At 39.4% G+C, this 26597-nt stretch overlaps 1 protein-coding gene across 1 annotated transcript in view; it reads right to left on the bottom strand.

Moving 5' to 3' along the window:
- The window catches only part of NPR1 (natriuretic peptide receptor 1), a 3300976-nt gene that overhangs the window by 815574 nt on the left and 2458805 nt on the right, over positions 1-26597 (bottom strand). Inside the window, exon 12 of the mRNA XM_044079969.1 lies at positions 9106-9177. Within this exon, the coding sequence (XP_043935904.1) occupies positions 9106-9177 (72 nt within the window). The remainder of the gene's footprint in view (positions 1-9105; positions 9178-26597) is intronic.

Here is a 26597-nt window from a genome sequence, read left to right as displayed (position 1 = left end):
AAAGCATTAGAAATATCTATGGTTAGCTGATAAGATGAAATTCATACAGAAGAGACCAAACCATTTCTACCTGAAGTATAGTTAGAATAATCCATCTCAGAAGTTCAAAAGCAACAAATGATAGCAATTCTGTTAAGAAATAAAGGACTTTTCTCAGAAATGCCTCAAAGATCTAAACTGATATTACATAACACAGAAGCAGCACCTGGAGTTAATACTATACTGGAACCTTAGAAAGTACCAGAGTCATATAAACAATAATTAATGGAAGTAGAAAAGATGCTCACCTTAGCAATAATAGAACAGTCACTAAGTCAGTGGAGAAATCCAGCAGTACTACATCAAGAACATGAGGAATTTATCCGATTCTGCAATGATTTTAGAAATCTGAACATTTTAAACATTGATAGCCTTTCTTATTCCCAGAATTGACAAGCTAATAGAGAAACCAGGAAACGCAAAGACTGTTAACAACATTAAACTTCCAAAATGGTTATTAGCAGATACTAATTTTCCCTTCTGCTAAGGAAAATTATAGCTTTTGCAAGCCTTCAAGGTTTATTTCATTACACAGTGCTACAGCCAGGCTTACAAGGGGAGGGATATGGCTAGGTTAGTTGATGCCCTGGGAAATCCTGCTACTGGTGCAAAAAAAAAAAAAAAAAAAAAAAAAAAAAAAAGAAGAAAGTTCTTCACACTAGCCAACCATAGCAGAGAACTATACCAACTCCTTGCCACAGTTCCTGATTGACATACACTACAAGAAAATAATTTTGTCAGCCATGATCTTAATCACAGCTGCTTAAATAACTACCATTAGTACTTGCAGGTACAAGAACAGATTGGCACTTATGTCCAGCAGTCACACCACTCAGTTTCAGAGACCAGTAGGCACCTTTCATACAATATTACCTGCAGCACTAATGAACTGTGTCCAAGGCAGCCAGCCCCTTTGCCCCACCCCTCTTGCAGCTTTCACATCTTTTTTTATGAAAACCATTGAATATGTCTTTAAATGTGTGCAAGTTGTGACTTGTGACTTTAAAATTGTCAAAATATTAGTTTGATGATTGTATTAGACATAAGGAAAACTAATTCTCTTTTAGAATTGTATAAGGGGTTGTAGCCTAACAACAGAAAATAAAGAAGCTAGTTCCTCAAGTGGGATAAGTCTCATGGTTTACAGCAGAGGACTCTTTCTGTGGATTTGTGGTTCTTGGAATGGAATGATCCAATTAGGGTCTTCATTGGGCATGGCTCAATGGAAGATTGGGAAGATTGCGTACAGAGTTTGTGTGGAGCTGGAATGAAGACCAAGCTAAGGCTTACATCTGTAAACTGTAACATACAGTCTGGTTCCTGAAAAGACCATGTGGGACTAAACATGCATGAAATAAAATTGATAGTTACCTCTTAAAGACTATGGACAAGCTACTGTGAAAATAAAACTTTCACTATCTGATAAGCAGGGCAGTACCATTACCACATTCAAGGGAAGCCTAGATAACTGAATATCTAGCCTGAAAATGTTGCCCGGTCTATCTTGCATTGCCTTCCTTGAGGCTGGAGGGAACTTCTGAATATGGATTAACTGTGCAAAACCAAAGTGGGCTGCTTTCATTTCATTTCTTTTTACATATCTCTCCCTCTAGTATGGTTAAAGAATTGGCCATATACAGCATGCATTCATACACAGAAAATATTTATATATATATATATATATATATATATATATATATATATATATATATATATATATACATATACCACACACACTCTCACACACACACACACATGCACACACACCCACCCCTCAGAAAAATCAGAAAATACACACTGTGCACTAGTCACATAATGTTGCCATGGTGATACCCATACAGTACTACTGCTGCTTCTTCCTGTAGAACAGCAACTACACAAATACAATGATAAGAAAGGCTGAGAAGGAGCCTGCAAAATGGCAGAATTATTTTTATGATATGTGAAGCCCAAATGAGAGTCAAATAAGTATTAGTATGGTGGGATAGCCAGCACTGGTGACATGGATGGCAAACCAAATCAAATTAGCATCTCTGATGCTTGACATCACAGGCAGGAAGGATGAATGTGCCTATCCTGTGGGGGAGGGGAAATGCTATAGTGGACTTCCAGCACAGGACAGAGATCACGGAGAATATGTTGGGCTGGGGTGGGGGTGGAAGTACAGAGCAGAAATGTTTGTCCAATAAGTCCAGGGAATTGACATATGTTCAAGCTATTTTCCATTGGCTGCCAGCCTGATGGTGATGTCTTTAGCACACAAAGAAAATACTTAGACTAGTGAAAATGCTGGACCCCTGAGAATGCTGGTACTATTCTGGGATGCTTAACTCTTACATACATCCTCAGTGTAAACAGATACCCATAAGCTTAACCCTTAGACCCGGAAGAACAAAATGAACCAATAGAGCAGTATCTGGAGGTCATGATGGTGAAAGTATGCCAGCAAAAAAGAAAAGAAAAGAAAAGTATGCAAGAAAAAGTCATAAATCAGTGCCACTGAACAACCATTTTGAAATCTATTGCCTACTCCTATGTACCACCCTAGCTTCGGAGATCCATAGTGCATGTCCCTCTCTCTCTCTCTCTCTCTCTCTTTGTAGTGTGGTGGACTGCATGCACAGACAGACAGACACACACACACACACACACACACACACACACACACACACACACACACACACACACACACACACACACACACACATGACAAATGTAAGGCACACAATATGCTGTCTACCTGTGTCTTGTCAATTATTGTAAGCCTCTTCCAGCATCATTATAGTCTGCTGTGCTGTGTGTCTTACTTCAATGTGCTTCTCTCAGAGAACTAACAGATCTGATTGCAGTGCAAACATTATGCCTTGCAGTATGCTCTTTCCATTTCCTTTTCTACTCTCGCATTGCAATGTAGACTCACTGCTGAAATATGTACAGTCCGAAGTGCTGGTGTGCTTTGCTCTCTGCTAACCTCACTTACCCCCCCCCCCCAAGCCCTAGTATCATGAATACTTTACTGCCATTCATTTTACTTTACAGTGCAATGCAGTCTCCATATATTGACATAAGAATGTCACATCTATCTGTACTGCAGCACAGGCATCCTTCATAATATACCTAGTATACATGAGGAACTACATCTATTAATCCAGACGCTAATCAGAATGAGAAAATAAACAAATACTAAGAAGTCACTCAAAATGACAAATTCAATACTCACAGGTCATTGCAGAAATTATTATAAAAACATTCTTAGTGGATCTATACTGAAAGTATTCCACAAACACATTTTAAATAAAAGAATAAAAAAGATATTAAGCAGAGATGTGTACTTCTGAAAACAATAAATTCCATTCACTGTGTCCACCTCTTCAAGTTTATATCGGCTACACTGATGTAACTGTCCTGTCTTCAAGGGTTCATAGTTAGGTACTAGGCTATCAGCCCAAGGGCCTAAGTAAGCCTACCCAACAAGGTTCCTTGGCTTACATCACCCAAGAAAGTTAATTTCCTGTGCCCCTGTCGAGCAGAGCCACAGAAATGATGCCCGGGGTGTATTTCCTATTTCCCATCCACTCATCAAGATTTTTCTTGAAGAGTGCTAATGAGGAACTTTGCTTGACATAAATAGGTAGCTTGTTCCAGAGTATAGGAAGTCTCTGGGACAAGAATCTATCCCTCCAGCATGTCCTGTTTATTGTGTTGACAAGGTTTAGGTCTCTAGAGCATGTAGCTCGGAGGAATTGCGATTTCTTTTGGTGTAGCATGTCCAATAGCTCTGGGTTTAACATAGCTTTATATGTTAGGCAAAGATCTCCTCGGAGTAGGCGATATGCTACAGAGTAAATCTGGAGTTTTTTTAGATGGTCAGTGTAGGCATCTGTTTGAGGCCAGTAATCCTCTTTGTGAGGTACTTCTGTGGACTTTCCAGCTGCTGTAGATGTCTTGTGAGGTACATTCTAAAATGGGTCTAATGAGTGCCGAGTAGAGGGGAACAATGACCTCTTTTTTCCTGGATGGAACCCTTTTGTGATGAGGTGTGCCACATAGAAGGATTTCCTGACTACTGTGGCAATGTTATTATCAAAGGAGAGACTACTGTCCACCTGAGTCCCAAGGTCTCTTATCACACATTCGGCATTAAGTAGACTGCCGTTTATGTGTTAGTAAATGGGTATAGAGTGTTTACCAAATGGGATGACAATGCACTTTTTGGCACTGAGCTTGAGGCCATGCCTCTGGCACCAGGCATATGTCTCAATGAGACCCTTCTGTAGGATGTCCACATCATTTGGGGATTCAACTATGGCTCCTAGTTTGCAGTCATCTCCGAACTTCATTAGCCAGAGGCCCTCTGCATTAACCCGTACTTCAGAGAAGTAGATACCAAACAGGAGAGGTCCCAGGACTGAACCCTGTGGTACTCCACTTGTCACTGGTTTGAAGTCAGATTTGGAGTCTGCAATTTTTACAGTGTGGGTTCTGTCAGTGAGCCAGTTGGCAACCCATCTTGTGACATAGGGATTTATACCTAGTTTAGTGAGTTTAGCTATAATTCCAGAATGGGGGATGGTGTCGAAAGCCTTGACGAGGTCAAGATAGGTTGTGTGAACCACCTTACCCTTGTCTACAGCTTTGCTGACTGCCTCAAAGAAGTCAATCAGGTTCAGAAGGCATGATCTGCCTTCCACAAACCCAAACTGGGTGGGGTCCAGAGTTTGGAGGTTACCAATGTTTTGTTTATGAGTTCCATGATGATATGTTCCATGGCCTTGCAGACCAGGCTCGTCAGGCTAATGGGGAGATAGTTCCCAGGATCAGTGGTGGCTCCTCCTTTGTGGAGTGTGCGCCATTCAGTGGGCACAAAGCTTGATGTGAGACTATGATTGAACATGGTGCTTAGGTGGGGAACCAGTTCATTCTGAAGTTCATGTAAAACACAGCCTGGGATGTTGTCCAGTCTCATGGATGCTGCGTTTTTGGTTTTAGAGAGTGCAGCTTTTAACTGCATAGATATGATTACAGGGACTATACATTCTTCCTGTATAGATATGGGCCCTTTAGGGGGTGAGAGGGGGTAAAGTTAGCACTGAACCTATCTGCCAGGATGTTGGCAATATCAGTTGGTTCTGTAATTTTAGTGCCATTGTACTGTAACTCAGAGCAGATCTGGGTGTTGCCATTGAGATTCTTGACATAGCTATAGAATGCTTTGTGGTTGCCCTTAGAATCAGTGGTGATTTTGTTTTCATAGCTAGCTTTGGAGGATCTTATAAGGGATCTCACCTTCTTACTGAGGCTGACCAGGGAGCTCCTCTACTCATGGGATTTTACTCTCTTTTGCAACAGTTTCTTCCTTCTGTTGTAGAGTTTGTTTATGGCAGGGGACCACCAGATTGGCTTCCTTTTTTTGGAGGATGGTGCCTTGGTTCTGTTTGGGATAGCACGATCCATGCACTTGAGTAAGTGCTTATAAAGTGCATTTGTGTAGGATTCAGCAGTCGTAACCATATTGTCCATCTGCATGGGTGTCATGAAGTTCGCCACTTCTGTCTTAAGAAGCATGAAGTTGGCTTTGGAGACATTTTTTACCATGGTTTCCTTAATGGTGGGTGGGGGCGGGATGCTGATATCTAGGGTGATTACCTTATGGTCAGATCTGACCAACGAGGAGTTGACTTCAGGTGTGGAACACTGGTCACTCATGTTGGTAATGACTAGGTCTAAGATATTGTTGTCCCTGGTGGGGTTGTGGATAAGTTGATCAAGGGTATTGGAATTTATGAATTCCAGAAAGCGTTGAACAAAAGAGTTGGTACATGAGTGGTTTTCTCAGTTATTGGTGGAGTAATTGAAATCGCCCATTATTAGGGTATTTGGTTGAACCCTGATATTTTCCAGTACATCAAGAAAAGAGGAGTGGGAATCCTGGGGCATGGTGGGGGATCTGTAGCAAGCTACAATTTGGATTGCAGTTTTGCCCAGAGTTAATTGCACTTGAATAACCTTGGATGCATTATGCTGCGCAACTAGCCTGGAGGTGTGGGTAAACAGTATAAACAGGCACTTGACACTACAGGACAACAAGAGATGAATATTTACTTGATGAATTCTATAGGTATGAAGAATTCTGTGCATAGTAATGTTATTGTCTGCTGTTTCTCTTCTGCTTTGAATGAAATGCTGTACCTGTTATAAGGAACAATGTGCTGAGAGGTAAGGATAACAAAACCAGTTAACCTCTGATCATCTTACAGTGCAAACATAACTTGATCACAAAGCTGTAGAGGATATAGAAGTAATGTTAGCAGATAGTTTACTTCAATGTATATTTACAATGCAATGCATCATAACAAATGATGCTAATAAAGCAGGAAACGGGTATTTAATTTTGGAATATTTTTTATGGTTCCTTGTCTTTAAAATAATCACACAAGTGTTTGCAATTACTTTATGTTAGTGGCTAATGGTTCATATAACCATATATGTTTTTATATATTCTCTAGAATATTTTGGATGTTGCTAAATTTTGGATTTTTTCCCCTAGCTATATTTATAACACTTTAAAATTCATATTCTCTTTTATGACTAATTTCCTTTAGGCTTCATGCTGTCTCCATGATGAGTAAAAGGTTTGGCTGACTTATTACTGACATTATTCATACATGAAACAGCAGCAATGCTTTTGATTATTTGAATTTTCCAAGAGTTGCATTCCTCTGATAATTCTGTTTTGTTGCTACCCTTCTTTCGTCATCAAGGCAGTGTAAAAAAAAACTTGTTTCATGGCTGGGGTAGTGCAATAGTGAATGGTAGGCACTGACAGGCATGACAACTTTAGCTTTATTGTTGAAGACACACTAGCCACTTATGGACACTTACAGATGTAGGTCACACTAAAAGGGATAGGAAAGAGACAGCCATGAATCTAAACTGCAGTGTGAGTTGCATAATTTGGATTTTATAGGATTTGGGGCTATGCATCATAAATATATATCTTGAAAACCAAATCATGCGACTTGTTTATTGTGCATATTGTGATACTGAACCATGATCTGCTACACTTTCTTTGTTAGTAAATGTATAAATGTGTGTAAAGTTATGTCTCATACACAACAGTGAGTGCACACCTGTGCCAGCATCCCTGCACTAATCTTAGAAATTTAATCCCTGGCATGTCATGGTACATGTCTGAAATTACAGCCATGTATTTATGTGGCAGATGTCAGTACAGTGCAGAATGTCTACCTGTTATACCACAACTTTACCTGAATTTCTCTGCACAATGGCCACCACAGTTAATGCCTAATATACACGAAACATGCTAAGGGACCTTGCCTACTTCCATAGCTCCCAGATGTTCCAGTGCTACCAACTTTTCCATGATCCTTTCCAAATTGTTCTAACCTTGTGGAGTACACAGACCTGATTATATAGACTTTCACAACCTATAAAATGTCTTTTAATCTGATCCAGGAAAGAGATTAGTTGGAGTGAAAAAATGAAGCAATGACCTTTTCATGTTATGGAAGCTTCTTTCACTTCATATTTCCACTTAACAGGAATATACATTTTTGTATTTTACTTACAGTGTATCTTCTGAAAATTATGCTGTGGCAAGTTTAAAAGTTTAGCAGATACAAATGAAGATATTTCATTCTGAACATATAAGGAGTTCTGATAAGCATCACTGTCTTCACAGATTTACACTAGTTGTGCTGGTTGATATGCAATATTTATTACACTGTCCTGCCTAAGTGGGCCAAACAGTATAACAGTGAGTTTAATTGAGGCAAAACATGGCAACAGAATATTATTTTGCTGAATTTTATACATAACATGTGCCCTGAATATAGCATACACAGAGGATTTTAACTGGCTCATCATAACCAGTTTAGGCTGAAGAAATGGACTTCCAAGAAATTAACCTTAAAAACAAAGCTCGTTAGGTGAATGGCTTGAACTCCACTGCAAAAAATACATCAAACTGTAATGTCTGTGGAAATGAACTAAATAGTGTATAGTATATCAGGTTTTGTCTCATGAGTGGTGTGATTCATCCTAACTTATGTTTTTTTTTCTTATTTGAATTTTTAGCTGTCATTTCTGACAGCAAGCACCAGCTGTTTAGCTTTGCTATCAAACTGGTTAATAAATATACAACTGCAAATAACAACTATTGTGACGTATGAACCGGGTAATAAGAAGGTCATTATTTACTCTGTTTCAGAGTGGAAAATGGGTGAAGCATGTATTAGAAAGATGTTATCTGTGTACTTCCTGTTCATAATTATATCTCATTGTAACTTTTCACCATGCACCCCAGAGAGTAAATTTTGTACTGCAACTAGTAATGATAGCCTTCGGTCCCTTCCATAATAAATTAGTGTGCACAATAATGATTTCTCGTTTCTGTTTACGAAATAAATGCACCCAGTATGCTAGTCCCACTATGGTTAGCAAGGTGAATTAGATGTTATACTCCATAAATGCTTTCCCACTTAATGTTACTATCCTTATCTTTCTCACAGTAATGTTACTGTCCACAATATGAAAACTGCAACCAAAGATTCATGGATACAGATGAAATCATTAGCATTTTTTCTCCTGGATTTTCTACTGATTTTTTTTTTTTTTTGCATTGTTAGAAAACTCAATCCACATACAGATTTTCATTCTGTAAATGCATAAAGCCCTTTCACTCTGAATATCTGTCATCATTAAGTGAAGTCCTGTTATTTTCTATTATTTCCATACTTTAACACTCTAGCTTATGCTATTTTAGTTAGTTTTTTTGTTTTTCAGAAAGAATATATTCCAGAGCCTGTTGTGACTAACATTTGAACTATATTTTCAGCTGCCTTTTTACCCAATATGTCTGAAGATCAACCCCATGATACATCTTCATATATTAGATGATAATATTTCAGCTAACACACACACACACACACACACACACACACACACACACACACACACACACCAGTAAGCAATTACATTTAAATGCTGTAACATACTTTTGCAAAAGGAAGGGGGAGAAAAAAGATTATTTATTATATAATTTACCTTCACAATATCATTTATTAAGGAATACCGGAACATCCAATCTAATGTGATGCTTTCATTTTCCAAAATGTCCTAGGAACAGAAGAAAAAACAATATTTTAATGAAATAAATTTAAACAGGGAGCCTTTACATAATAGTGAACCCATTTATACTGGTAGAGTAGCCCTGGATGGTTAGAGGTAGATATTAATTAACCAATATCAAGAACATGCTAGCTAATATAAAACAGCTCATCATAGCATCTTACAATTCTTCAGCTCATAAAAGGGTTATAGATTAGTTAAAGCATTTTCTGCTAGACTAGAGACACGGGACAACATGTGGAGTGAAATAATAATCTGTACAGTGATATGTGAATTCTGGTTTATTTAATGGCACAGGCGTTACGCAGCTTTTTATACAGCCCAGTAAATTCACATTGTATTTAAGGTGACATCACTTAATAGACTGTTTGTAACTCTTTAGACAAAAGCAGTTCTCTAATTCAGATACACTGACGCTTTACTGACGCAATATATCTTGATCCTGTTTTCCTAAACTGCCATCTGATATTATATGATTTCAGAAGGATTCAATAGTCTTACATGAAAACAAACTCTACATTTTTTACCAGCTAATTTCTCTTCTGTCAACTTGCAGTCCCGCAAAGAGGAGAAAAAGAGGTGGCGGCCTATCAAATACGGGCTCTAAAATAAGATTGGTACTGCAAGATGACAGGCATTGGTCTGACAAGCAATCAGAAACAATAAAATCCATAATCCATCTGTTATCTGTTGTGGTGCAAATTCCTGTCTGTTTTCTCATGGTATTTTAAAAATGTTGGCCATCTGTAATGCTTTCAAACTCTTCTTGGAGTCCATTCAGCACTAATCATCGACACCAATGGAAAAGAGTTGTTTATGGGTGCTCTGCTGTTTCTCTCACTTTCTCTTTCTCTCTCATCCACCTCTCTCTTTATAGATATATATGTGTGTGTGTGTGTGTGTGTGTGTGCGTGCGTGCGTGTGTGCGTGCGTGTGTGTGTGTGTGTGTGTGTGTGTGTGTGTCTGTGTGTGCATGCATCTGTCTGTAAGACCTAGTGGAATTTTACTCCTTTTTAGAACCAAAGCTACAGAATTTACAAATGGAAATCCAGCTACTATTCTGACATGCTAGCAAACAATGTCTACAAATGGTACTGCAACAAACAACTCACACAGCCTAACATATCCTTCAACAACATAATACTTTCATTATTTAAACAGAAATATAGTCGAAACAATAAACAACCTCAGCACAACTTTTATGTTCAAATCTACTGTGAAGATCCTTCTATTCATCTTAATTAAACAAGAAATGTATAGAAAAAAAAAGAACATTACCCAAATCCCATGAAAATGACAACTCCACCTGAAAAAAATATCACAACTCATGTTCACAGTTAGAAGGCAGGTTGTAATTGTTTCCTAAGTGGTCCGGACATAACACTGCAATGCTAGTCACAGACACAGATAAAGGTAACAAGGTCAGTCATCGTGGATATGATCTGGTCTGTGCTACATGAATACCACATTGTCTTTTTAAAATTAACTGATGTGAGTGTGGCTGTTGATGTATTAAATTAGTTTGTCAATTGTCTGTCTGTCTGATAGTACCCCCACAGAAATTCTTTGTAATGTCTCTTTTCCTACCAGGGTTGGCCTTAGCAATTATGTGCCCAATTTGGACCATTTTTTGGGACCCCTCCGCTGACCTATCCAGTTACAACCCCAACCCTCCCTCCATGCTGGCTTCCTGGACCTATGTCTATTTCAGATTCAGGATCACAAATACATGCTACTGCTGAGTATTACAAATAACACAAGATGTACATTTATTAGTTTATAGTTTGTCAAGACATATTAAAACAGAAGTGAATGGCTAGACTCCTGCATTGCATACAGATTGAACACCTACTGCAGTTCTTCTCTCAGGGTCTGCTTAACTCACCCAGGGACACTATAGGATGTCTGTTTAATAGACCAGGGGAGAGTTGGGAGGTTGGTATAATGGTTAAGCTGTTTACCTCACAAATACAAGGTACATAATTTGATTCTCACCTTTGGAAGACAGATTAGCTAGACTTAAAATGTCCCACAAAAAGAGCTAGCCTAGCATGAATCCATGACCTACTGAGGCCCTGTGTCTTCTTCAGGTGGCCTAGATTATCAGTAAACATGTTCCCCAAATTCTGTGGTACTTCCATGATCTCCTGAGCCTAAGCAAGAAATAGCTGCATACTTCCTGCCTGTTTCTCAGTCACACTCTTTTTTTTCCTTTGCTTTCTGCTTTAAACTGGGTAAGTGGATGAATACATGCAGATCTTTTTGAGCCATATTACACCTCACAAGGGCAACAATAAGGAATACATGTAGGCATAATTTAAATCAGTTTAACTATCATGCTCTGGCAAGAGGGAGGAAATCAGAATGACTGAAGAAAACTCCAATGGATGTAGGGAGAACATGCAAAACCTTAACAGTTTGCTTAGTTTTCTATAATACAGTTCCCCCAAAATATCTTTCCAGTCTAGTCCAACCAAAGACATGCAGGTAGGTGCGTACGTGTGTGGGTGTGCCTTCCTTGAAGGTTGAGCGACGGGCTGGCAACTCGACACCGTAAACATTTACTGCCAATCATTAGCAGCCCGCAGTTGTGCTGTGGTGACCCTTAACCAGGAAAAGCCGAAAGACATTCTTAGTTTCTACTTTTCTCCCTATTTTGCATGTGACTCTAAAATTGTGAATCTTTGCATTACATTTATGAGTTATACTGTTTCTATTACATTTCGCCCATTTCAGCTAAATGAATAATTTTTCTGTCCGTCTAACGTCCTCGGCCTGCCAGTGCTCAGCACACACATCTCATGTTTCACTTCTCTGGGATTAGTTTGCTTCTATCCCTTAACTGCAGAAAGCATTTCTGTGTCATACTGTTGACTTGCCAACATTCTGTCATTAACTTTAGTTGTCCGATTCAGATTTGACTTACCTTGCATCAATGTCTCTGTTGTCAGTTTATTTTTTATGCTTATTTGTGTTTGTATCATTATGTCGACTACTTCACAGTTATTTCTTATAATTGCATTAATTAGCAACCAATTATGAATGCCATGCCAGCAAGATTAGCAAAAGAAAACACAGTACCTCTCTTCAGTCCAGTCTTCAGATTAAGCCTGGACTTATCTTCCAGAACAATAAATGTAGTGGTACACAAAACCATATGGGTAAACCAAACAATTTTGGGTTGAAAACTCTGATAAGCACTCAGCATCTTCAAGATACATTTATGGAAGTATGAATGGCTAACACTGTGAGCCATTCAAGAGGCATGACGTTGTAGTTAATAATAATAATAATACTGAAGTAGCAACTATTGCAGTGCATTAAAGGATATGTTGTCCACTCCACTAACAAGACTTAACATTTACGGGAGCAAGAATACAGGTAGGAAAATGCCCTGCACCTTGCTACAGTGTTTCTCAGGCAAATCACTAGACTAAATAAGGCATAATGTCTCTGCCACAGCCTAGTGTGGGGCCCCCTGAGAGACCATGGCCCTACTGAGCCAAACAGGTCTAACTGGACTAAAGCAAGCCCTGGCCCCTACCCATTTAAAGTTCCATGCTATTGTTAATGATGCGTTCAGTATTTATTAATGACATAAAATATTACTTATTATAACAAGTTACAACTATCACTGCTTGCAGATTATTCTATCCACTGACCAAGCAGAGAACATATGTGTGTCTGAACATTAAACTTAAAAATAACTTACCCATACTTCATGGCTAGCTTACTTCACTGAAAAAGACAATACTAAGAACACAGCTCAAAGGAAAGTTAGGGATAGAGACAGAAGGAGAATATAATATCTCTGCATGTGAAGCCAGGTATTGGTTGACTGGTAGATGCAGAAAAAACATTGCATAAGTCCAGTTAGTGCAAAGTCATTGGCAGTACAGCTATGAATGCAGCTAAACCTGGTGACCCAAACTGCAGAACAGATTAAGGAGGAATGGTCATTTTCACTTTTTACTTATGTATTTTATCAGTTTGTTGACCAGATAGTACAACTAGGCTTATTAGAGGTGCTTAAATAAAAAAAGTGGGATCATAAGGAAGTTGTCTTCTTTTGTGATGCCCAATATGCAAATGGTCATTGATAGCTCTCAGAGCCAGATCTCTAGCCAAATGGTCACTGATAGCTCTGAAAGCCAGATCTCTGGCTTTAGAGTCAGATGTAAGTAAGACACACAACATGTCACAAATGGTATGGTGCATGCAGGTGTCTTATTGCAACTGCACTGAAAGTAATCTGGGAAGGACATCCAGAACAGGATCCCATGCTTTAGCCAAAAAGAAAGTTATCTGTTTTCAATTTAATTTTGTTCTGTACCTTTGTCTTAATGCCATAGCTGGATCATGGTCTCCCCCTGCAAACATTTTGGTGTCCTATTACATGTCTCTCTCCTCAATTACCCTAAACACTGCTCAAAACTGCCAGCATGTATGCTATTTTCTTCTTTACATTTGAAATGAGGGCAGAGATATGGATTTAATCTAAAATACTTAATTTAAATATTCCTTATTGACCAGGTTAGTCCCACTACACTAGTAGTATCTTTTCAAGGGACACCCTTGGTGGTATTTATGCTACTAGGAGAAATTTGGCCAGGGCGTTGGGAAACTTCTCCCTAGTCTTTTCAATAGTGCAGGTGGATGTAAAAGATCTCACAGCACCTATCATTAATGCAGATAGATGAGGTCTTGGTTTAAAATCTCATCCAAAGAACACACACACAGGAGTGCAACACCCGTCCCCCAGCCAATTTACCTTTTTGTGCTTGAAATAACCCATCCCATTTGGTTATAGAGTGGCCTTACCCATCCCATGGGTGATAGTTTTATATTATCCCTAATGAGGATAAATGAGATCATAACATAAATAATTTGAGGGGAGCCATGCATGAGATAAAGCATTTAGGAGTTGCCTCTGTCCATTAGTAGTACAGGGGGCAGTCATGGGTTAGTTTTCTGTTTCCTATCCATAGATCCAAATTGAATTGAATATGGACAGGGATGAACTTTGTTTTATGTGGATGGAGTGTCTGTCCCAGAGCAGCTATATCCTCTGCGATATATACCTGCCCCTCCAAACTGTTCTCTTAATGCTGTAGAACAGGTTTAGATCACTAGTTTGAAAATTTCGGATGACATTTGACTCACTGATGTGCAGTAAATTCATCAGTATTAGGTTGAAGAATGCCTTGTATATCAGCAATAGGTCACCTCTTAGCAGTCTGTAGGATGCTGAGTATAGTGAAAGGGCTTTGATTCGGTCCATGTGGGACATGTTGTTTAAGCCTTGTATCCTTTTAGTAAGTTATCACTGTGGGCATTTCAGTTGTTGCATGTGTCTGAACAGATAAATGCCAAAGAGGACATTATATTAAATGACTGGCCTAATGAGGGCTGAGGAAAGGGGAACCTTAGATCTAGACACAATCCCTATTTTTATAAGTTGTTCAATATAAGGACTTTCATACAACAACGGACACATGTTGCTCAAAAGTTAGTTCACTGTCCATATAAGTTCTCAAATCCCAAACAATTGGGTCAGCTCTTAGCGGAGTATTGTCAATGTGGTAGTTCCCTGAGGTAGATGACTTCCCAAAGGATACAGTAATGCATTTTTTGGCATTTAGTTACAGTCCATGATGTTAGCACCAGTTTTTATTTTGGACAAACCTTCCTGCAGGATAGCTAAGCCATTTGGGAATTCAATGACTGCTCCTAGCTTGCAGTCATCTTCAAACTTAGTCAGCCAGAGCTCTTTGGTATGGGTTTTGATTCAGAAAAGTAGATGCCAAACAGGAGAAGTCCCAGCATAGAACACTGGGGGACTGCACTGTGAATGGTTTCTTTGTGGAGATAACATCCCCTATTTTGATTTCATGCATCCTATCTATAATACAGTTGGTAATCCAGTCGGTAACAGTTTTTTCCCCCAGTTTATTTAGCTTTTCTACTATGCTTGAGCAGTAGCATAGGTAGGGTGGGGTGAGAGGGACAACAGCTATGGGTGCAAAGTTTTGGGGGGAGTGCAATCAGCCAATATTTAATGTAATACCATCTTCTAAAAGATAATACTTTTTTTTGTTTTTTAGAAAATATATTAAAAGATGGTTGGGGCAGTGAACTAAAATGGGACCTGAACTGTTGCAGCTGGGGGGGGGGGGGGGGAGTGTCATGCATCTGGCCACCTGGTTGGTGTGCTAGTAAAAGGAACAGCTTTTTTTTTTCATTTTTTTTTTTTTTTTGCTGGGGAGGGGGTGCATAGATCTAACTAATAAACTGGTGATTTTTTATTTTTTGGGTGGGGAGTAGTCATAGCACTGGTCCAGTGTGGTAATTGAACCAGCTACAGTTCATTCCTGAGTGGGGAATTGTGTCAAAAGCTTTGGCCATGTCAAAGTATGTGGTGTCTACCATTTTGCCTTCATCCACTGCTTTGGTGACCTTTTCACCAGGTTGAGTAAGCATAACCTTCACTTGACAAATCCAGAGTGAAACAGGTCCAGTGTTTGGAGGCTCCCTATGTCCTGACTGATTAGTTATATGATGTCTTTCCATTGGTTTGCATATGAGACTAGTCAGACTTAGGGGGTCTGTAATTGTCTGGGTCTGTGGAAGATCCTGTCTTATGCATGGGAATGACTGTAGCTGTTCTCACTTCACTTGATATAAAACCTCTACAGAGGCTGAGATTGAATAGTGTTGTTAGGGGTGCAGTTAAATCATGCTTCATGCTATTTAAGATGCATCCAGGGAAATTGTCAGGACCCATTGATGCAGTATTGTAGCCTTTGATAGGCTTTTAGGACTTGGTCTTGTCTGATAGCTGGAGGTGAGCCAGTTTCAGGTACATCTTTTGGTACAGATGGAAGGAAAACAGGGGTAAAGTTAGCACTAAATTTATCAGCCAGGAGGTTCACTATATCTTCAGTGTCAGTGCAGGTAACACAATCAGCTCAGCATATTGCTGCATTGTACTTCTGAGATTTTGAACATAACTAAATCTGCCTTGTGACTGCCTTTGGCTTCGGTAACTATTTAGAACTCAAACTTGGCTTTGGCAGATTTTATTAAGCTCCTGAGTTGTTTGTTTATTTTATTAACAAGAGCTCTAACATTCTGGGAATTACTCTTCTTAGTTTTGGTCAAAATTATTTTCTTTTTATTATAAAACTTGTTATATCATGGTTCCACCATGTGTGTGTGTTTCCGCTGCACTTGATCCTAAGAATTACAGGTGTTTACATGTTGGTATAGTGTGGTTGTATACTTTTCCACATATTCAGTGGAGTTAAATGGGTTTGCTGTGGATTTGAAATTTGCCAATGTATCACTTACGAGTGGGTAGTTTGTCTTAAAGAAATTTTTAAAGGTAGCTTGGATGGAAAGGATCTCTGATTTAATTTTTTTAGAAGGAGACTGGTTTATAGGCAGACCTTACAAATGATGAAGATATGCAAGGTGCAAGATGCTGTCATTATTAGACAAGGTCCAAGATGCTATTCCCCCAGTGGGTACTCTGACTAATTGCTCCAGGGCATTTGTATTGATAAATTCAAAGAATCTCTGGAGTCTTGAGTACTCTTCCTATCCATTGTTTTCCATAGATCCATCCTAGAAAGTATAATTTACCTTTAGAATGGTCCATAAGACTGTACCTGTAAAGCAGTAAATATAGAGCAAATACCTCGTGCACCTACAAGCTTAGAACAGCTAGTTGGGCATTGAGTGCCAATACTTACAGATTTGGTGGAGTTCAGTATCATGTAAACATTAAAGTTAGTAGAATTTACAATTGTGTAATATACTCAGAGCACTTTTACATTCCACCCCTACTCCAGCAGCCTGAGAGTACAGCAGGTTAGAATTCAACTTTTTGTCAAGCCTTTCTTCTCTTGTTATACTGTAAAGACTGAATTTCTTGCAACTAAAAAGGTGTGTATTTACTTCAATATCTTTAACACTTAGTCACTGAAAAGACTCTCCCATCATTTAACATAGCACTGACTACACACTACACAAAACTGCTTTACTGTATATAACATGCAGTTTATATCATGAAATATTTTATACAAATACTAATAAGAACAAAATTATTTTACATACAGTTACTTTTTCCCTCTTTCATGTCCTTCTAAACATTAATAACAAAAAAGTGGGGTATATGCTTTATAGTCCACCCACAAGGTTAACGAGGGAAAGTGCAGTCTTTTTCTGCCATTTTTTCTTGCAAAACCATATTTCAGAAATACGATTGATGTTTTATAGCCTCCTATTTATTCTCTAATTTCAGCGATGCTGGTCTTCTTCCTGTTCATTTCCATCTCCCAACACTAGAATCTGGTTCAAGTCTAAGGTACTCCTGTTTCTTCTAGTCTACTCCTGTGCTTTTTCTGACTCTCAATAATTTTCCTTTCAGACACTGTAAAAGGTTTCACTGGTAAATTCTTTCTATGAACCCCACTTGGACATTGTCAACAAATATACAGAGATAGGCACAACCCCCTTTATAACATGATAAATATCCAGCCGGCTCATGGATAGGACCCAGGAGGTTAAGATCAGAAGAACTAGAAGCAGACACCCTTTCTGCTTCCTGGCTCACTTTTTGTTGGATAGTCTTTTTAATTCCTCCTTAGCCTCTTCTGCATCAAAGACATCTTTGATCCTCCAGGAAAAAACTCTCTGAAGACAACTGGTTACAGCAATTTGAATCTCATACCTGGATCTTGACATTCCCTAATTATTGGGATAAATGTCCTTCTCTTCTGCCTGGTATGCAGTAAATAATTTTCTGCAAACATTCTGCCACAGTTTTGTCAGCATCAACTCTTTCTGTTTATATGATTACATCTTTACTGTTATAAGCCTTGGCTGCTTTCTCATGGCCAGCTTTGGTGCTTACACTTGATGTGCTCCTTCAGTTAACAAATCCTGCTGTGGAACACCAGTCTAGTTGCTTATTTGTGTTTTCGTAAAATGAATACAGTATGTTGCTTCCAGTTTCTCTGGTACAGCAGAAAATCTCATGTTTTCTCTGTGTGCTCTGTCTTCTATCACTGCTATTTTTTAAACAGATCTTCTTAGGAAGCTTCATTCTCAGTCAGCTTTTTCTTCATTTCATTGTCTGATTTTTACAGTTTTATTAGTTCATCTGAACAGCTAGTTAAAGCTTCTTTTATTTTGTCCCAGCCTTTTGTTATTTGAGTTTATATAGTCATTGATTTTAATCTCCTCTGACTAGATTTGATTTACTTTTTCCTCTAAATTACTGGAAACCATCTCTTGAACTAAAACTGAAGCTTGAACTGCTTTCTTGATCAACTGCAAAATCCTCCCCAAACAGCATTTTCTCTTTACTTTTTCTGGTTGATTTTCTTTCAGGTTTTCCAAATTTCTTCTTCTTTGCTGGCATCTAAGCAGAGTACTTACCGGCCAGTAATTAAATTTTACCTCCAAAACAGTTTCAATGGCACTCCTTTTTCTCAATTTCTGTTTTCACACTGTAACAGCTGAAACTAAGCTGTTTATCAGTGTGCAACCATCTTTTAAGATCAAACAAAGCCAGCTTTGAGGTTAGGATAGCCTCCCATGTGAATAATCATAAGGCCTGCATTAGCTATGTCAGAAACCAAAAGGGCAGCACACACCAATGTGGTGAACTGCTGGTTAATTGTGCCACAGTCACTAAGCCTGGTGATATAGTGAACTTGTTAGCAGGCAAAATCATTTCCAACTTTACATCCTATCACCTCCAACAAATATCCTCAAACAATAACCCATTCAACTATAACTAGGAATCATGTACTGACTGCACTCACTAAAGCTGAGAACAAGGCCTTAATGAGCCCCAATAACATCCTGGGATGCTTCCTGAACAGTCTAAAATATGACTTATCAAGGCCCCTGGAGTAGTCTTAAAACAGACTTTCTGCCAAAAGAATGGAAGTCTGTAATGGTCATCTCTCTTAATAAGGGAGGACCTTCTACAGATCTTGGAAACTACAGAACCATTAATCTGACTAATCTTATTTACAAAGCCATGGAAAGAATTATCACAGAAATTATCAATAAGGGCATAGGAGACCTCCAGACATTGGATCTATCCCAGTTTGGCTTTGTGAAAGGAAGGTCATGCTTACTAAACCTAGCAGACTTCAATGAAAGGTCAATAAGGCAATGGATGAGGGAAAAATGGTGCCTACTGCCCACCTCGATCTGGCTAAAGAATTTGTTATAATGCCCCACTCGGATATTGTCAACAAAAATACAGAGATAGGCACAGACACTTTTATAACATGATAGATATCTAACCGGCTCATGGATAGGACCCAGGAGGTTAAGATCAGGGAGGCAACCTCCAAAAAGAGGCTGGTCACCAGTGGAGTCATTCAGGGCTCTGTGCTGGGCCCGCTTCTCCTTAGCATCTACTTTTTGGATGTCAAAGTCAATTTTAAAGGTCTCCGAACATGTTGACAGATGATTACAACCTGGCAGCAGTCATTGAATTTCCCCAAGATGTGAACACCCTTCAAGAACATCTAACATAGACAAATGCTTGGTGCCAAAGCCATGGCTTAAAAATCAATGCCAAGAAATGCATTATAGGATCTTTCGGGAAGTCAGATACCCAGCTAACTACATCATCAATAAAACACCCTAAAAGTTGATTCACTAGACAGGGATCTAGGACTTCATGTAGATAGTAATAATCTTTGACGACCATGTGTCCATGATGGTAAGACAATCCTTATATGTTGCTCAACTTATAAGTAACGGCATGGCATACTGGTTCAGAGAAGTCATTGTATCACTGTACTCTGTCCCCATCAGACCCATCATACAGTGCAATGCCCCCTTTGGTATGTACCTGATCAGACACATGCAACAACTGGAATGCCCACAAAGGTTCCTTATAAAAAGAACGCAGGCAGCAAACACAATGTCTTAATCTGACCACCTCAAAGCCCTGTCTCTTTACTCAATATGATACAGACTACTGAGAGGTAATCTTTGCTGGCATACAAGGCATCCCTGGACTCTTCTTTGATGAGCCTTTTGCATATCTGCAAAACAAACAGCATCTGAACCACCAGATCAAAAGACCTAAAATTTCCTTGTGACATAAATAGGGCATGTTGAAGAGACAGATATGTTTCTCAGAGAATTTCCATTTTCTCGAACAGGCTCCCCATCATTGTGAAGCAGATTTCCTCCCTAAACCTATTTAAGTGCAACTTGCACCAAATGGATGGGTAATTGGAAATTTACCTGTGGTTTAGAACCTATGTCTGTGATGGACAGAGGCAGTCAGTAAATCACCCTCTATATAAATCAAATGTGTGGGTCACCTTTGGGTTGCATGGCTAACCTTATAAGGGCCCTAGTGGTCATTAGCCTAGTATATGCCTATGAAACCATAAGCCTATGAGAATGTTAATGATCTTACCAGAAAATGCAGTACATTACTTAAATAGAGCAATGCACAGAAAAGTAAAGTGATGAGGTCACTAAGTTACAGTGAACATGTAATGCTATAGTTCCGGGCACTAGAAAATAATTGGAATGTCTTCACAAAAAGCAGATATGAGAATTTAGTGTAATGGTTAATCTACACGTGAATCATTAAACCAAAAATTTCAATATCTAAGAATGCATCCAGAAATTCAAAAGTATGTTTTGGTTATTACTTAAGATATTACATAATGAAAAAAACAGTGTCATTTCAAGGTTTTATAGGAGAGTCCACTGCATATAGTTTGCCCTGAAAATTTGTTTATATCCATCCTGGTGTTTCTTTTGTAAGGCTGTAGGAGAACATGCAGTCTAGTGTCCTTGAAAATACTGTAGGAAAGAATGTAACTGTTGTTTCAGTTTTTGCACTGAGCAGAGATAAACATGGGACAAATACTGCCATGTGTGGAGCAACCAAGAGTATAGTCAAGCTCCTCTGTTCAAACTGTTTTATCAAAAGTCAGGAAAGTGATAACATTTCTGCCTCCAGGAGTGTACCCAAGACTAAGGCAAAAAGGATTATGGGCCTCATTCCTACTGTATTTGGGTTCTTGACATGGCTAGTACTGGTTAGTTATCCAGACATGTAGAACACTGTCCTTTCATCTGTGGGAAGTTAACACATGTATCAGCATTTCAAGTATACCACTACAACCAGTGAAGGTCAAGGGACAGTGATGTGTCCTGGACATTACAACAAAAGGGCATGACATGCTAGTATAGTATTTTTTGTAGATCTAGGAATGTTGATTATGCAAATGAGATACCCACATGTCTGTGGCTCAGAACCAATATTGAGATTGAAAAGGAAAACAAATATTGAAGTGTGGTCATTCAAATGTTCTGCAAACCAGATTACGATTTTGTGAGCTGAGTTGTAAAACTGACCTGATTCCACTTACAGCTGGACAGAAAGAATACTTAGGAGTAGAACTTTCTATTCTTCTATCTTGCCAGAATTGAATATAGGTCATAGTTCATAAGTAGTGCTAGGCATGCAGTCATAGGTAGTTACTAGGCATGCAGTTCAGAGCACAATTAATGAGCCTATCTTGATCTCCCCATGTTCTCAAGAGCACCATCTAGTTAAGTGACTTGTTCAATGGTTTGTTTTTGTAAGACTTCTCGGACTTCTTAATGAGACCCTGCACGTGGAAAGAGTAACACTAGAATACAGAACCTGAAGGGCCTTTAAACTAAAATCTGTACTGAAGTACTGTTCCAGCAGTCACAGAAAGCAATATATTTTTATGACACCCTTTCAGATGGGAATGTGCTGAATGAACCTCTTTGTGACCTGATCACTGTTGCGAAGTTTGGTAATCCATTAAGGATATAAAATTCATACCACTCACACTAAAGCATATTAGCTTGCATTTCCAAATTATACTAAGACAATTCTGACTCCTGCAATAATATAAGAGCATCAAAAAACTCAAGTCTCCTCATAGACAATTGCAACAGCTATACTTCTTTTCTTATCTGTTTAATTAATTATTGACTATATTTCACCTCACTGGATAATCAAGTAACAAGCTGTTTCATTAGTTTCCTTTTACTACACTGTGTGTGCTCATTTTATCTGTGTTGCTGTTGTTTATAGGTAGGGCCACCTCTATTACTCAGTCCTCCTCCCAGCTCTTATATCAGAGACTCCGTAGGTGCTCACTGCCAATTGGGATATGTCGCAGCTCTATTGTTTGCCATGCAGAATGGGGGGATCTACAATGTTCCAGTCAAGGACAAGTCCCACATCAACCCTCTGTTTGCTGCATCCTGGTCCAGATAAGAGCAGACAGTCAATTATGTCTTGGATGACATAGAGTAGTTTGGAGCAGTCATCATATTGCGCATGGCTAGTAATTGCTGAGGTAGGTGCTGTGTCTATATGATCTGGATGCATGTGTGCTGCTTGTTCAGGGGTTGGGATGCAATGGACTCCTGAGAGAGATCGTCTCATGTCTATGAGTGGTCTCTTCAAGAGCTCTCCCTAGATAAACACATCAAAAGATCTCCATTCTCAATTGAAGAATCTAGCACTCAGATAATCCTGAACATGTGTACCCCATCCCTGTCCATGTGCAAAGGCAAAAAGGTCATTGTTCTTCTCTTCTCTCTTATCCAACAACAACAGGTACCAGAGCTGCTAAATGAACCTGGGTCACCTGGGCCAAAGTCAGAGCTTCATAACTCTACTCCATTGGAGTGGCAACACTTTTCCCACTGATAATGTTAGGTTAATGGACCTGCACTTTGATATACTTAAGCTGCTACTGAATTAATAAAACTATATTACATACACATCTTTCCTATTTTCTGACACAGATAATTTGTTAAACATTACTGTAGATCTCCTAAATGTAGCATGAGTTTCTGATAGTGTTCTTTTAGAGATGCAGGTTAGAACTATGTGTGGTTTTAATTGTATTCACAGATGTATAGGTTTGTGATAAAATAGTAATATGTTAGCTACTGTAAGCTTATCCAGCTATGCTACAGAAAAAAAAAGACAGATAATAGTAGGAGGTAGAGCTAATTTGGGAGATACAGACTGAATATTTCCACTTTGGATTATGTTACATGGAAGGAAAATAGACAAAAGTTGGAGGAAATGAAGGAAAAGAGACACAGGTAAGAATCAGCAAAGGCTGACATGATAGTGCTCAGTCTGCCAAAGGTAGAGCATATTGATATCAATTTCTGACTAGACTACTCAGTGTAAACTAGGTGACAAGTGCATTTCTACCCCACCATCCTCTTAGGGCAATTTTCCAATGATGCCTTTTTATAGTTTGTCATAGAACTTTCTAGGCATCTTCAACACCCAACACAATCCCAGCAATTCCATTTCCTGTAACTCTAAGAAAATCTTAATTCTAAAACCAACAGATGTGGGATTTGTAAATTGATAAAAAGTATCATTGCATCTGTAGTATCACTTGCTAGGTTGGTTGTAATTTTTTCTCTTTAACAAATCAGGTATATTCCCTTATCATGAAGAACAGCTCTTCAAGAGGCTGATACTCAAGTTAGTCCATCAAGGGAAACAGTCCTATATAGACAGTTAGAACAGGCCACCTTCTTCGTTAGTGGTACAGACTTGGAGACATTATGAATAAACCGTGGCTATCCTACACTTGGACATATGCAGTTACAATGAGCAGCTTTTCATCATGATTTCTTCACTGATGTACACTGAAATTGTATTGACTTGTATTGCACAAGACCGGGGTGTGCAAGAGTGAGTTTTTAATTTTTCTCTACTGAGGTGGTGTTTTTTATATATATATATATATATATATATATATATATATATATATATATATATATATACACAAATATATGGGGAGGGTTGCGTCAGGAAGGGCATCTGGTGTAAAACCTCTGCCAAATGACTTATGCAGAGAACATTCCATATTTCCATACCGGATCCGTCGAGGTCCGGGTTAACAATGACCACCACCAGTACTGTTAGCCAACAGGGTGCTGGCAGAAATTGGGCTACTGTTGGCCAAAGGAGAAGAGGAGGAGGAATGCATGCCCGAAGGCAGGAAGAGAGGAGGAAGGTTGGAAGTGTAGTAGTGAGGGTAGGAACTTTGAATGTTGGCAGTATGACTGGTATAGGGAGAGAGCTAGCTGATATGATGGAGAGAAGGAAGGTTGATATATTGTGTGTGCAAGAGGAAGAGAAGTAAGGCCAGGTGTATAGGAGGCGGGTTCAAATTGTTCTATCATGGTGTGGATGGCAGGAGAAATGGGGTAGGGGATATCCTAAAGGAACAGTATGCCAAGAGTGTTTTGAAGGTGAAGAGAGTGTCTGATAGAGTGATGTTTATGAAGCTTGAAATTGATGGTGTAATGATGAATGCTGTTAGTGCATATGCTCCACAAGCTGGGTGTGCGATGGATGAGAAAGAAAAATTTTGGAGTGAGTTGGATGAAGTGGTGGTGAGTGTACCCAAGGGTGAGAGACTAGTGATTGGAGCAGACTTCAATGGGCATGTTGGTGAAGTGAACAGAGGGGATGAGGAAGTGATGGGAAGGTATGGTGTTAAGGAGAGGAATGCAGAAGGTCAGATGATTGTGGATTTTGCGAAAAGCATGGACATGGCTGTGGTGAATACATATTTTAAGAAGAGGGAGGAGCATAGGGTGACATACAAGAGTAGAGGAAGATGCACACAGGTGGATTATATCCTATGTAGGAGGGCCAGTCTGAAGGAGATTGGAGACTGTAAAGTGGTGACAGGGGAAAGTGTAGTTAAGCAGCATAGAATGGCAGTCTGTAGGATGACGTTGGTAATCAAGAAGAGGAGGAGGAGTGTGAAAGCAGTGCCAAGGATTAAATGGTGGAAGTTAAACAAGGGTGATTGTGAGGTGGAGTTCAGGGAAGAGTTAAGACAGGCACTGGGAGGCAGTGAAGAGTTACCGAATAGCTGGGTAACTACAGCAGAGCTAGTAAGGGAGACTACTAGAAAGGTGCTTGGTGTGACATCTAGACAGAGGAAGAAGGACAAGGAGAACTGGTGGTGGAATGAGGAAGTACAGGAGAGTATACAGATGAAGAGGCTGGTGAAGAAGAAGTGGGAAAGTCAAAGAGATGAAGAAAGTAGACATGAGTATAAGGAGATGAGGCGCATGGCAAAGAGAGAAGTGGTGAAGGCTAAGGATAAGGCATATGGAGAGTTGTATGAGAGATTGGACACTAAAGAGGGAGAAAAGGACCTGTACCGATTGGCTAGACAGAGGGACAGAGCTGGGAAAGATGTGGAGCAGGTAAGGGTGATAAAGGATAGTGAGGGAAACATACTCACAAGTGAGGAGAGTGTGTTGAGTAGATGGAAAGAGTACTTTGAAGGGCTGATGAATGAAGAGAATGAGAGAGAGAGAGAGAGAGAGAGAGAGAAGGTTGGATGATGTGGGGATAGTGAATCAGGAAGTGAAACAGATTAGCAAGGAGGAAGCAAGGACCTCTATGAAGAGGATGAAGAATGGAAAGGATGTTGGCCCAGATGGCATACCAGTGGAAGCATGGAGGTGCTTAAGAGAAATGGCAGTGGAATTTTTTAACCAGATTGTTTAATGAAATCTTGGAAAGTCAGAGGATGCCTGAGGAGTGGAGAAAAAGTGTTTTGGTACCAATCTTTAAGAATAAGGGTGATGTGCAGAGCTGCAGTAACTACAGAGGGATAAAGTTGATCAGTCACAGCTTGAAGTTATGGGAAAGAGTAGTGGAAGCTAGGTTAAGAAGGGAGGTGATGATTAGTGATCGGCAGTATGGTTTCATGCCAGGAAAGAGCACTACAGATGCAATGTTTGCTCTGAGAGTGTTGTTGGAAAAATACAGAGAAGGTCAGAAGGAGTTGCATTGTGTCTTTGTGGACTTAGAGAAAGCATATGACAGGGTGCCTAGAGAGGAGTTGTGGCATTGTATGAGGAAGTCGGGAGTGGCAAAGAAATATGTAAGAGTGGTACAGGATATGTACGAGGGTAGTGTGACATTGCTGAGGACTGCGGTGGGAGTGACAGATACGTTTAAGGTGGAGGTGGGATTACATCAAGGATCAGCTCTGAGCCCTTTCTTATTTGCAGTGGTGATGGACAGGTTGACAGATGAGATCAGACAGGAGGCCCCGTGGACTATGATGTTTGCAGATGACATTGTGATATGTAGTGAGAGTAGGGACCAGGTTGAGGAGACTCTGGAGATGTGGAGATATGCTTTAGAGAGGAGAGGAATGAAGGACAGCAGGGTTAAAACAGAATATATGTGTGTAAATGAGAGGGAGGGTAGAGGAATGGTGAGGATGCAGGGAGTAGAGTTGGTAAAGGTGGATGAGTTTAAGTACTTGGGATCAACAGTTCAGAGTAATGGTGAGTGT

Source organism: Protopterus annectens, chromosome 8.part0, assembly GCF_019279795.1.
Source record: "Protopterus annectens isolate FY-2018-M chromosome 8.part0, PAN1.0, whole genome shotgun sequence".
Lineage (NCBI taxonomy): Eukaryota > Metazoa > Chordata > Ceratodontiformes > Protopteridae > Protopterus > Protopterus annectens.
The sequence above is the reverse complement of the archived record's forward strand: the minus strand, read 5'-3'. Positions and strand labels throughout refer to the sequence as shown.